Consider the following 12,877-nt stretch of genomic DNA (forward strand, 5'->3'; position numbering starts at 1 on the left):
AACATCGCTGTTTTACAGGAAAGGAATATATTCATTTTCAGTGTTTGTGACTGTTGGGCGGTTTTGATTGGCGTCAACCTATTGATGCAAAGGCTTTTTGGAAGAGCCATGTCTTTAGGTTTTTCTTGAAAGTTTGGGATGTTGGTTCTGTTCTTAGCTCCATTGGTAGTTTGTTCCATAGGGAGGGTCCTGCAAGGGATAGAGCACGATCCCTTGTTGTCATGAGGTGCGCTATTTTCGGAGAGGGGGTAGGGAGAAGTCCAGTATTTGTGGATCGGAGGTTCCTTTGTGGAGTGTGAAAATGAAGTGCATCATTTGTCCAGTCAATCTTATCATTGTGGAGTGTTTTGTGTATGAGGGTTAGGGCTTTGTACTGGATTCTATAAGAAATTGGTAGCCAGTGTAGCTCTTTAAGGATAGGTGTGATGTGGTCCGATCTTTTGCTGTTTGTTACTCGCTCGCAATCGGCCTCATGGGCCGAGTGTCAGCAAGTTTTGCCACAGGAGATTTGAGAGCAGCTACTTGGAAGTCTTTACACACTTTTGCCAGTCACTATCGTTTGGATGTCTAGGCCCCAGATTCTGGGGGTTTTGGAGATGTGCTTTGAGCGGGACTCTCGAGGTCCCACCCTGGGTAGAGAAGCTTTGGTACATCCCAGGAGTCTGGACTGATCCGGGTACAATCAGGGAAAGAAAAATTGGTTCTTACCTGCTAATTTTCATTCCTGAAGTACCACGGATCAGTCCAGAGTCCTGCTCAGCTCGGGAAAGAGGAAAGGAGAGAGTCTGCTCGATCAGTTATTAGGTTTGCTCTGAAGAAATGCTCTGAGGAATGGTTGTTTCCAGTCCCACCTAGGGTGGACAGGGCTTTAAGTTTGCATGGTTTCTTCATCCCGCTGCTTGTTTGGCGGACAAAGTTAGTTATAGTTAGTGTTTGCTAGAGATTTTGTTCATCTGGCTTGGGTACATGGCACAGCAGATACCACCATAAGCTTACTGGGCAGATTGGATGGACCATGTGGTCTTTTTCTGCTGTCATTTCTATGTTTCTATCTTGAATATAAAGCACCACCTCACCCCCAAGTTGATCCTCTCTATCATTGCGGTATAATTTGTACCCTAGTACAGCACTGTCCCATTGATTATCCTCCTTCTACTAGGACTTTGTGATGCCAATTATGTCTATACCATCATTCACTGCTATATACTCTAATTCTCCCATCTTACTTCTTAGACGTCTGGCACTGGCATACAGACATTTCAAAGTTTGTTTTTTGTTTGTATTAACAACCGGCTTTTCAGTTGACCAGGATAATTTGGAATCTTTTTTTTTTTTTTTAATATATTTATTCAGCATTTCAACAGGTAAGACAGCAATCAAAACAGTGCCACAAAGATACATAGTAGGCCATTGACAGACTACGAGGCTTAACATTGCTATCTCCTTTTGCTTACCATCTTTTCTCCCCCCAAACATCCCCCAATAGTATCCCACCAGTTCCCCCCCAAGTTCCCAACAGTACCTCCCCCCTCCCCAGGACCTGACGGCATACGTTTAGAAAGTCCAAAGGATCCCTCAGTTGCTAGTGGTGAATAGAGTCGAAACACATTCCTGCATCGTGGGTGTGAGAGTGTTCCAGTAATTTCTCCATATCCCTTGGCATGTGATCACTGCTGATTGGGATTTATCGCGCGCTGTCATGTAGTCAAATTGAAGAACTTTAAAGAGTCTATTTTTCCATATGTCAACTTTTGGCGAATCTTCCGTAATCCACTCCATGAGAATCGGTTGTAAGGCCACCAAAAGAGCCTTTTGCAAGAATATTTGGTCGTGTTCTGTTAATTGTTGCAGCGGACCCTTAATCAATCGCAACAAGCATAATTCTGGTGTAGGCGGAATAGTCCTCTGTAGTATAGATCCCAAAATGCTTGTCACAGTATCCCAAAAACTAGCAATTATAGGACAGTCCCAAAATAAGTGCCGTAACGTTCCTTTATCCCCCTTACATTTTTGACATACATCAGTAGCACACAATTTGGCTTTAAACAGTCGAGTTCTAGGCATATACATACATCGAAGTACTTTATATCCGATTTCCCTCAAGGTAATATTTTCAGTGACCTTTGCGGTATCTGATAAGATCAGAGATACTATCTGTACCTCAGCCTGATTAGCCCAAAGACCTCGAATGCCTTCCAGAACCCGTACCATAGGGAGTTCTCTAAGAGCTCTAGAAAAAACCGAGCAAGAATTTTGTTTTTTCCCAATCGGCGTAAAGAAAGTTCGAAGTTTATCTAAGTGAGATTTCTGAATTGGTCCATTGCACATTATCCAGGACTATGTAATGTCTAGCCTGCAAGTAGGCATAAAACTCTGTGGAATCAAGGGAGTATTGAGCTTGAAGGTCCTGAAAACTGTAAACACAGGCCCTCTCCTCATCCCAAAGCTGGACCACTTTAAGTAGGCCTTTGGCCTCCCATCTACGAAAGATAATGCTAGAGTTGCCTACCTCAAACTGTGGGTTTCCTTGGAGTCGAAGATATGGCGATATCCCCTTGTCTATTTGGAGTTTATCCCTGCTTAAATAGACCCACGCCCTCCTACACGCTTGGATAAGGAGACTTTTCTTATATTGGGCAGGGACCTCTGCCGCCCCCAAATGAAGTAAATTTTCGGGATAATATGGTGTGACCCAGTCCAATAAAAACTCATATGGGGAGTACAGGCTAGAACCCCGAAACCAGTCTTGTATATGTCTAAGAAGGCAGGCTAAATTATAATCCCTCCAGTTTGGGCAGGAAAGTCCCCCCTGCCCGTATGGGAGCATCAGGGAACTTAAGGACACTCGTGCTCATTTACCACCCCACAGGTAGCGGGTCAGTATGCTATTCAGCTGGTGAATCTCCTTTTTGGTTAACCATATTGGGATATTCTGTAATACATAGAGCCACCGTGGCAATTCCATCAGCCGCAATAGATTTATTTTCCCCATGATAGACAATGGCAATGTCCGCCAGATACCCAATCTCTGTTCCGTCTGTTTCAGTAGGTGTCCTATGTTAGCCCTTTTCAGCTGTTCTACCTTTCTAGTCAATTGTATGCCTAAGTATCTCATAGTCTGCCCCACCCATCGTAACGGGAACTCTCCCCGCCATTGTGTTTGCACATGAGGTCCAAGGTCCATAGCCTCAGATTTTTCTTCATTAATTTTGAGGCCTGCGAACATGCCAAATAATTTTTGATGAACTAGCACCTTTTCCAGGGATTGCTGCGGAGATGTCAGAAAGACCAGGACGTCGTCTGCAAATGCCGACACTTTAAATTCTTGGGTCTTCCCTCTATAACCCCTTATCTGTTCGTCCCGTTCAATCTTGCGCAAAAGGGGATCTATAGTCAGGATATATAGCAATGGCGACAGTGGGCAGCCCTGTCGAGTTCCCCGATATAATCGGAAGTCCTCCGATACATGCCCATTTGCTATAATGGCTGATTTGGGACTATTATAGAGCATTGCTATGTTCTGTACAATTTCCCCGTCGAATCCATACCTTTCCAATACCGAAAATAAATATGCCCACGATACCCTATCGAACGCCTTTTCCGAATCGAATCCGACAACCAAGGCTGGCGTTGCATTGGCTGTCGTTTCTTCCATAGCTATGATTAGTTTAGTTAAATTGGAACTGACTGATCTCTCCTTTACAAACCCCACTTGCGTGGAGGTAATTACGGATGGTAATACTTGACTCATTCTATCTGCCATTATTTTGGCAAATAACTTAGCCTCAAAGTTTAAGAGGGATATAGGCCTATACGATGATGGCAAGGCCAAGTTTTTGCCCGGTTTCTCCAAAACTGTGATAAAAGCCCTGGTGAACCCTTCCGGGAAGGCTTTCCATTTCTGGGCGGCACCAAAGAAGTTTTGTATATCTGGGGCAATTTGATACAATAGGCTCTTATAATATTCCGCCCCAAACCCGTCCGGGCCCGGAGCCTTATTCCTTTTACTTGTTTTAATGACCCCGATAATTTCTAGTAGCGTGATTGGTTGATTCAACTGCTCTAGTTGCTCTCGGGAGATTCGAGGGATAGGTAAGTCTGTAAAAAAGTCAGCTTCATGTTCACTGCCACCTTGCCGGTCTTCTGTATATAATTTGTTATAGAAGTCTCTAAAAGCTGCACAAACAGCAGCTCCTTTCTGAATGGGATTCCCATGTATATCCTTTAAGTGTGCAATATGTGTTTTCCCTCTAGCAGTCCTAGTCATCCTAGCAAGAAGTGCTCCCGCCTTATTTCCATACCGAAAAAACTTATGTTCACCAAACAACATGGATTTTTGCGCTTTCTTATGAAGCCAATCATTCAGGGTGTGTAAGATGGCCTGATAATTCCCCCTCGTGTGGATGTTATTATTGGCCGCCAATTGGGCCTTTGCCTTCTGAAGCCTAGCTTCCAATAACTTGATCTGTTTGTGCATATGTTTAGTTTGGGCTACCGTGTAGGCCAAGATTTCTCCGCGCATGACAGCCTTACCAACTTCCCAGTACAAAACCGGATCTACCTTGTGTTGGTTATTATGCTGTTCATATTCTTTCCATTTTTCTTTCAGGAAATCTTGGAATTTTTTATCCTTTGTCAGATGGCCCGGGAATTTCCAAAATTTTGGGCCCGGATCTTCCTGAGCTGTTGTTAAAGTAACCCAAATGATGGCATGATCGGAAATTTCAATCGGGCCTATCTCGGCATTCACGATCTGCGGAAAAAGGGCATCAGCTACCAGGATATAATCGATTCTAGATAGCGTAGCGTGAGCCCTGGAGACATGGGTATAGTCCCTTTCTGAGGGGTGTAAGGTACGCCATATATCCAGCAGATTCAGCTCATGGCTGACATAGTCAATGCCTTTACCCTTGCCTCCATCACCCCGTACTCTAGTGCCCGATGTATCCATATCAACATCACTGACACAATTGAAGTCTCCCAATAATATCAATCGGCCTTTGACTACTGACAAAATCTGCGCGATCAATGTCTGAAAAAATGATTTTGAGTAGGAATTGGGACCGTAGATATTACAGAAAGTGTATTCCTGGCCTCTGATGCTCCCAACCACTATGATGTACCTTCCTTCATCGTCTACGATTTGGTTAAGAATACCCATCTGTATATTTTTGTGTATTAACAACGCCACCCCTGCTTTCCTATTTACCGCTGGCGCGTATAGACATTGCCCTACCCAACTACGTTTCAGTTTTTTACTCTCCTCTTCCGTTAAATGGGTTTCTTGCAGGCCAGCAATACCAATTTTTTCCTAAGTAAAGCGCTAAGTATCTTTTGTCGTTTGGGAGAACCTATCCCTCCCACATTCCACGAACCACATCTGAGAGATGTCATTTAAGCCGTATATCTATTCTCCATTGTTGAAATCTGAGTATCTTGAGAATACCCCGGAGTTTCCCAGCCTGAACCCCAGGGTCCCGTCCAGCGATCCTTTGTATAGGTCTAACCTTGTCTTCTCTGTTCCCATCAGGTCTCGAACTTCCCCCCCCCTTCCTCCCCTCTCCCCCCAAGTGTCTCCCCCCCCCCTCCTGTACCACCCCTCCTCCTTCCCCCAATTTGGGAGCAATACCCCCTGATCTCCAATTCCTCCCCATATATTGGGGTCGAGGTCCGTAGTACGTGCGGTCGTGTGTCCCCCCCCCTCCCGATGGAAAACCCTTTTTCTATGTATTTCTTTGGCAATCTAAGCCATGCTTCAGGCTGTTGTCCACCCCCCGCTGATACATATCGAATGAAATTGGACTGCATTACACCTTCACATTCCGAGTAATGAGGTTTAGCAGCCTAGCGGCTTTCCGACTGAAGACCCCTTTATATCTAAATCAGGTCACATGCAAACATTTGGAAATTAAACGTAATGGAACCAAGTAAACTTCCAAGGCATTTTGCCCTGTGCACATGTCCAGCCGCTGTAAGGGGTAGGCACCCAGCCCCGCTGGTCTTACTTAATATACTGATATTACAGAAAGGAAATTGGTAAAAATAAGAGATTCAGGCAAGAAGAATGCCATAACACATAATGACACAATCAATAAACTCATCTGCAGGAGCTCCGTGAGCTTCATGCTCATCTACTTCCTCACTTCTCAATTTGCGTGTCCTATCCGGGCTAATTCTTAGGTGCCCATTGAAGTATTATCGCCCACTGCTGCCTTCATCCATGCCTCCACCTTGCTTGGAGAATCGAATGATAGGATCTTGCCTCCCTTCCAAATTTTTAAGAGTGCCGGGTATTGGAGCGCGAAACGCACATTTTGATTAAATAACTCCTGACAGGTTTTAGAGAATAATTTCCTCTTCGCAGCTACCGCTGCAGAATAGTCCTGGAAGATAACCACGGAGTGCTCCTGAAATTTCAGCGCTCGAACCTTTCTAAATGCTGCCAGTATCAATGCTCTCTGCCCCCAGTCCAGGAACCTTGCTATGATCAGGCGAGGCCTCTTCTCCGTGTCTCGTCGTGGTCCCAGCCTGTGAGCCCTCTCTATAGTTAGTCTGCCGATCAAATCCGGGAGCTGTAAAACCGCCGGCAACCACTCCTCCAAAGTTTTTTTAAGCTCTCCCTCGAGAACAGACTCTGGGATGCCCATAAATTTTAAATTGTTCCTTCTCGACCTGTTCTCGAGGTCTTCTAGTTTTTCCTCTGTCGCCTTACACGCTGCTTCTAGAGTGGTGATTTTGGACGTGAGCGCCATATTGTCTTCTTCCACGAGGGCAATTCTGCCTTCTGCTATATCGATACGGCGACCGATGTCTCCCATGGATTCTTTTAAAGCCGCAAGATTACTATTAAGGCCCTCAAATTTGTGGTCCAGGGCCGCCACGACCGCTGCGGTAAGTTTTTCTATTCCTCTTTCATCTAGGGTCGGCGCCTCCGCGGTGTTTTGTGCCTCCGCCATTTTGTCGTCCCCTCCTCCTGCCTTCAGCTTGTCCTTTCAGGGCGCTTTCGTGGTCATTCTGGGGCACTGAGTTCCTTCCGTCCTGCTCCCTCCTATGCCCGCAAGAGTCGCACAGCGTAGAGAAGTTTTAGATCCGCGGAATTTTCGCTTTTTAGGGCTAAGTTAGGCTTAAATCGGGAGGGGACCCACGGAGCGCAGGCAAAAGCGTCTCGCCCGCCTCACCGCATCACGTGACCTCTCTGGAATCTTTTAACTCAGGTGGTTCTTTACTTGTAGGCACATGGGCTACTTTTGCTTTTATTGGAACCTCTCTGTTGGGATGCTCTACTAACTCTCCTGTTTCATTAGTATCCTTTGAATATACCTCCCTCTGAACCATGTGCTGCTGAGTGACTGCCTGCTTTCCCCTTTGCTCTAGTTTGAAAGGTGCTCTATCTCTTTTTTAAAGAGTATTCTGGTTCCACCCTGGTTAAGGTGAAGCCCATCTTTTCAGAAAAGACTCCCTCTTCCCCAAAATGTTGGCTAGTTCCTTACATAACTGAAACCCTCTTGCTTGCACCATCATCTTATCCACGCATTGAGACTCCGGAGCTCTGCCTGCCACTGGGGACCTGCGCGTGGAACAGGGAGCATTTCAGAGAATGCTACTCTGGAGATTCTGGATCTCACCCTTCTACTTAAAGCCTATATTTGGCTTCCAGAACTTCCCTCTCACACCTTCCTATGTAATTGTTTGTTTGTTTATTATTTCTTGATTAATCACAATCAATTACAAATGTAAAACAAAGCGATATACAATTAAAATAAGCATGACTAACACTAATAAATCATAACATAAAAGATATCGAAACAAAATTAAATGTGGAAAAGCTTGTACAAACAGATGAGATTTAAGAGCTTTTCTAAATTTTAAGAACTCTTTCTCGAGACGAATATTAAGAGGTATAAAATTCCAAAGATGAGTTAATAAGAGAAGCAGATTGCTCTTGAACTTTCCAGACGACAGCTGACTCCTCCCCAGCGCTGTCCAAAATCCTATCTATGGAAGCCATAGAGTAGAAAGCCATATACGTGCAGGTAAGTTGACCCAAATAAAATTGGACATCAATTCATTCAGCTCTCTGAAAACATTTGCAGGTACCAAACATGGACATATTGACAAAGATACATCAGCTACAGTAGTACATTCATTTTGCATAAGAACATAAAAATTACTATACTGGGTCAGACCAAGGGTCCATCAAGCCCAGCATCTAGTCTGTAATACCCGGCAAGATCCAAAACAGTAAATAGACCCCATATTGCTATCATCCGGAAATAAGTAGCGGCTTTTCCTAAGTCAACCTGGTCAATAAAAGTTTATGGACTTCTCCAGGTCCAACCCTTTTTAAACAAAGTTTCACTAACTTCCTTAACTATATCATTTTGTAGTGATTTCCAGAGCTTAATGGTTCATTGAGTAAAAAAGAATTTTCTCCTATTTGTTTTAAATGTGCTACTTGCTAACTTCATGGAGGGCCCCTAATCTTTTTGTTTTTAAATAACCATTTCACATTTACTTATTTTAAGTATTTTAATCCTTTCAATCAAGCTGGAAGACATTTGCTCCATGACTTTAATTTTTTTTAATATTTATAATTACAGGGTCATAATTCCTTGCAAAAATATTTTAGTGACTATAAGCTCCAAATATTTAACCCTTTCTTTCTGTAATTTAAATCTGTTAAGACAAGGCAGAGTACCTAACTCAGGCCCAGTGGGGAGGATCTCAGATTAATAAATCTTGTAAACTGTTCTGTTAATAGATGAAAAATAATTGGGGCTGGAAAATAAGAGTGAGAAACCAATAACAGTGCATTGGCATATAAGGAGATTTTGTGGGAGACGCCCTCTGTTTGAAATCCTAGAACAGAACTGCAATGCCGTAAAGGTTGAGCCATTGGTTCAATAACCAGATTAAATAATAAAGGGAAAGGGGGAGAGCCCTGGCACGTACCATGCAGGGTGGGTAGAGAAGAATGAGGAAGAGCACCATTCACAACTTCCCTTGCCCCTGGTTTTGAATAACAGACCCCTACCCACACTTTGACATCGAGGGAATTTGAACCTTTCCAGCACACACAGCATAAAACCCCTAGCCTTGTCTTGTCCATTGATGAGATGTTGTGGTCTTCTATGTTTATCCAGCTAGCGAGTAATGTTGATCAGACATATGAGTAGTGTTAGCCACTGAGACCATTTCCTTTGACCAATTCATGCTGGTCTGGGTGAACCTGTGTCACAATCAGACCAGCACACTGCACAATACATGCCTCTATTGCAGATAACCCATTGTGGCGCAGCAGAGAAATCTTGAAAAATAAAAAACCCATGATTCTTGATATTACAGAGCTCCAGCCTTTCAGGCTGCTGACACTCAACAAACCTTATCACTCAAATAATGTAGCTACAAGATAACTGCCTGAAGGTACTTACCTTACCATCAGGGGCACAACTTTCATTAATTGGAGTAAATCCTAACAGCTGGGACAGGTTGGCCCCTTCTGATCCAGAGATTCTGTTTTCTAAGTCTTCAGGTTTTATCATCAAACATTTATAAGAGCGCTTGAGTTTTTTTCAGTTTTTTGCATGGCCACGGTGAGAATTTTCCATCTCTTCCACCTTCTCGTTTATTTCGTCCGAGCTCATATTCCTTTCATTTACATTGGAAACACGTTGAGCAACCTTGTCCACCACTGTTTCTAGACACACGTCCCGGCTGGTGAGTATCCGAATACTGCAATACTTCTCTCATGGCCAAAATCATTTCAGCAGGAAGTTCAGCGAGACAGAGCTCAATGTTTCTCCAGGCCCAACATCTTCACCATACCTTTTATTTACAGATATTTTTTTTTAATTTTCCCAGATTTTTCAAAGCATAGGGCCAGTAAAGATGCATACAGCATCATTAGGAGGAATTTTAACCGTTGAGAAAGCAGAGATAGCAGTTCAAGGGGCAAATTTCTGAAAAGGTCCACGAGAACACAACTTGCTTCTTCCTCCTAAGACTGCATCACATGACTCCCAACAACATATTTTATAAAAAGGTTTTATGTCACCCCTGTTTCTTGTGAACCAGCATGATGGGACTACCGTCTTGAATGTTGGTATATAAAAAAAACTTAAATAAATAAATAAATGTCAACTTCTCTTTGTGCACTTATGTTTGCTGCCATTGGATCATTGGAAGTTATCTCCATCTTAAAGCTTCCCCTGCATTTCTGCAGGTGGTCTTGGTCTTCTGCCTATAGATCCTCCATATCTTCTGTCTGCATTTACTAGCTGTGAGCTTGTATCACTGTTACGGCCTAGGGAAGAGCAAGAATTAAATGACAAGCTTTCTTAGCACATTTAAGCCTTACTCCCCATATTCCAGCTTTAACCTCTCGGTTTCTGGTGGTATATTTTGAGGTTTGACATGTGAAGATACGGGGGATGCATCTGGTCTTAGAGTCCAGGTGAGGTAATACATGGTGTGGGATGTCAGGGAGGCTCCTGAATGGATTGCTATCTGGAGCGGTGTTAGCTGGTATATTTAGAGCGTCTGCCCTAGATGAGTGGGTGAGATTGTAAGTGCTCAGCATCTGTCATGCTCAGGCAGTTTGGTACATGGTGGACATGTCAGCGAAGTGCCTGGGTGAGGTGGTACATTGGGGGAGAGGGTATATCAGGAAAGTGCTTGGGTGAAGAGGTATCTGTGCAGGTGTGAGAAAGGTCTCTGCTCTTGGGACCTGGATGAGGGTATAAATGTAGAGCTGTAGTGGAGGCATCTGATCTTTGTGCCCAAGCAGTTTGGTACATAGGGGGTGTTTGGATGAGCTGGTGTATGTGGACGTGTTAGAGGATGCATCCATCTAGTCTTTATGTCCGTGAGCTGGTATATGGGGCAGAATCTATACCTAGTGCCTGAGTGAGGTTGTTAGGCAGATACCTGATGAAGTTGTACATGGGGGAGTGTTTAATCTCCGTTCTTGGAGAAGGGGATATATAAGATGCTAATAGCCATTCCTCTTTCTCCTTTGCAGGTGAGTAAAGCAGCACGCCAGGAGAAGCGGTTTTATGATTATAATGAACGATGTACCTTCCATCACCTGGCCAGGGTAAGATTTGGGAACTCCTTGGGAGTGTGGTTGATTTTGCTGCTGGCAGTTAGGCGTGGGATCTGTGAGAGGAGTGAGATCTGCTGGGATGGAATCTAGTGAGGCTTTTACCAATGGAGGTGAAAGTGTTGGGGCTGTGAAAAAGATGGCGGGAAGCCCCACGGAAGATTTAAACCCTAGGTGAGGTGGAAGGGAATCCCAGAAATATTAGAGCAGGGAGTGTGGTGATATGGGGAGGAAATGTCCCTGAGATAGTTTGGGGAAGATGGAGATGTGAGGGGTGGGGATAGCCATAGGATATGTCCATCCATAAGGTGGTAATCTGAGGAAAGGGATGACCTTTGGGATAGCTGGGGGGGAGGGAAGTGGTGATGTCCCGGGGCTAACAGGGAAATGTCCTTGGAACTAGCTGGGGGGGGGGGGAGGTGAGGTCTCAGCTTTAAGTGGAGAAGATGATGTTATGGAGAGAGGATATCCCTGGCATAGGCTGTGGAGGTTGTGATGTGATGGAGGGAATGTCCCTGGAATAAGCAGGGAGGGGTGGTGATGTGCTGAAAGGATGCCCCCAGGATGGGCAGTGGGAGGAAGTAGAATGTGTATGGGATGGAGGGGGAGAATGTCCCTGGGATAAGCAGGGAGAGGTGGTGATGTGCTGAAAGGATGTCCCCAGGATGGGCAGTGGGAGCTGGGAGAATGTGTGTGGGATGGAGGGGGAGAATGTCCCTGGGATAAGCAGGGAGAGGTGGTGATGTGCTGACAGGATGTCCCCAGGATGGGCAGTGGGAGGAAGTAGAATGTGTGTGGGATGGAGGGGGAGAATGTCCCTGGGATAAGCAGGGAGAGGTGGTGATGTGGTGAAAGGATGTCCCCAGGATGGGCAGTGGGAGGAAGTAGAATGTGTGTGGGATGGAGGGGGAGAATGTCCCTGGGATAAGCAGGGAGGGGTGGTGATGTGCTGACAGGATGTCCCCAGGATGGGCAGTGGGAGCTGGGAGAATGTGTGTGGGATGGAGGGGGAGAATGTCCCTGGGATAAGCAGGGAGAGGTGGTGATGTGCTGACAGGATGTCCCCAGGATGGGCAGTGGGAGGAAGTAGAATGTGTGTGGGATGGAGGGGGAGAATGTCCCTGGGATGAGCAGGGAGGGGTGGTGATGTGCTGAAAGGATGTCCCCAGGATGGGCAGTGGGAGCTGGGAGAATGTGTGTGGGATGGAGGGGGAGAATGTCCCTGGGATAAGCAGGGAGAGGTGGTGATGTGCTGAAAGGATGTCCCCAGGATGGGCAGTGGGAGGAAGTAGAATGTGTGTGGGATGGAGGGGGAGAATGTCCCTGGGATAAGCAGGGAGAGGTGGTGATGTGGTGAAAGGATGTCCCCAGGATGGGCAGTGGGAGGAAGTAGAATGTGTGTGGGATGGAGGGGGAGAATGTCCCTGGGATAAGCAGGGAGAGGTGGTGATGTGCTGAAAGGATGTCCCCAGGATGGGCAGTGGGAGCTGGGAGAATGTGTGTGGGATGGAGAGGGAGAATGTCCCTGGGATAAGCAGGGAGAGGTGGTGATGTGCTGACAGGATGTCCCCAGGATGGGCAGTGGGAGGAAGTAGAATGTGTGTGGGATGGAGGGGGAGAATGTCCCTGGGATAAGCAGGGAGAGGTGGTGATGTGCTGAAAGGATGTCCCCAGGATGGGCAGTGGGAGGAAGTAGAATGTGTGTGGGATGGAGGGGGAGAATGTCCCTGGGATGAGCAGGGAGGGGTGGTGATGTGCTGAAAGGATGTCCCCAGG

At 45.6% G+C, this 12,877-nt stretch overlaps 1 protein-coding gene across 1 annotated transcript in view; it reads left to right on the top strand.

Moving 5' to 3' along the window:
- LOC115086658 (cullin-9-like) overlaps nt 1-12,877 on the top strand; it is a 582,584-nt gene that overhangs the window by 497,028 nt on the left and 72,679 nt on the right. The window contains exon 36 of the mRNA XM_029592817.1: nt 11,021-11,095. Coding sequence (XP_029448677.1) covers nt 11,021-11,095 — 75 coding nt within the window. The remainder of the gene's footprint in view (nt 1-11,020; nt 11,096-12,877) is intronic.

This window comes from Rhinatrema bivittatum, chromosome 3, assembly GCF_901001135.1.
Source record: "Rhinatrema bivittatum chromosome 3, aRhiBiv1.1, whole genome shotgun sequence".
Classification (NCBI taxonomy): domain Eukaryota; kingdom Metazoa; phylum Chordata; class Amphibia; order Gymnophiona; family Rhinatrematidae; genus Rhinatrema; species Rhinatrema bivittatum.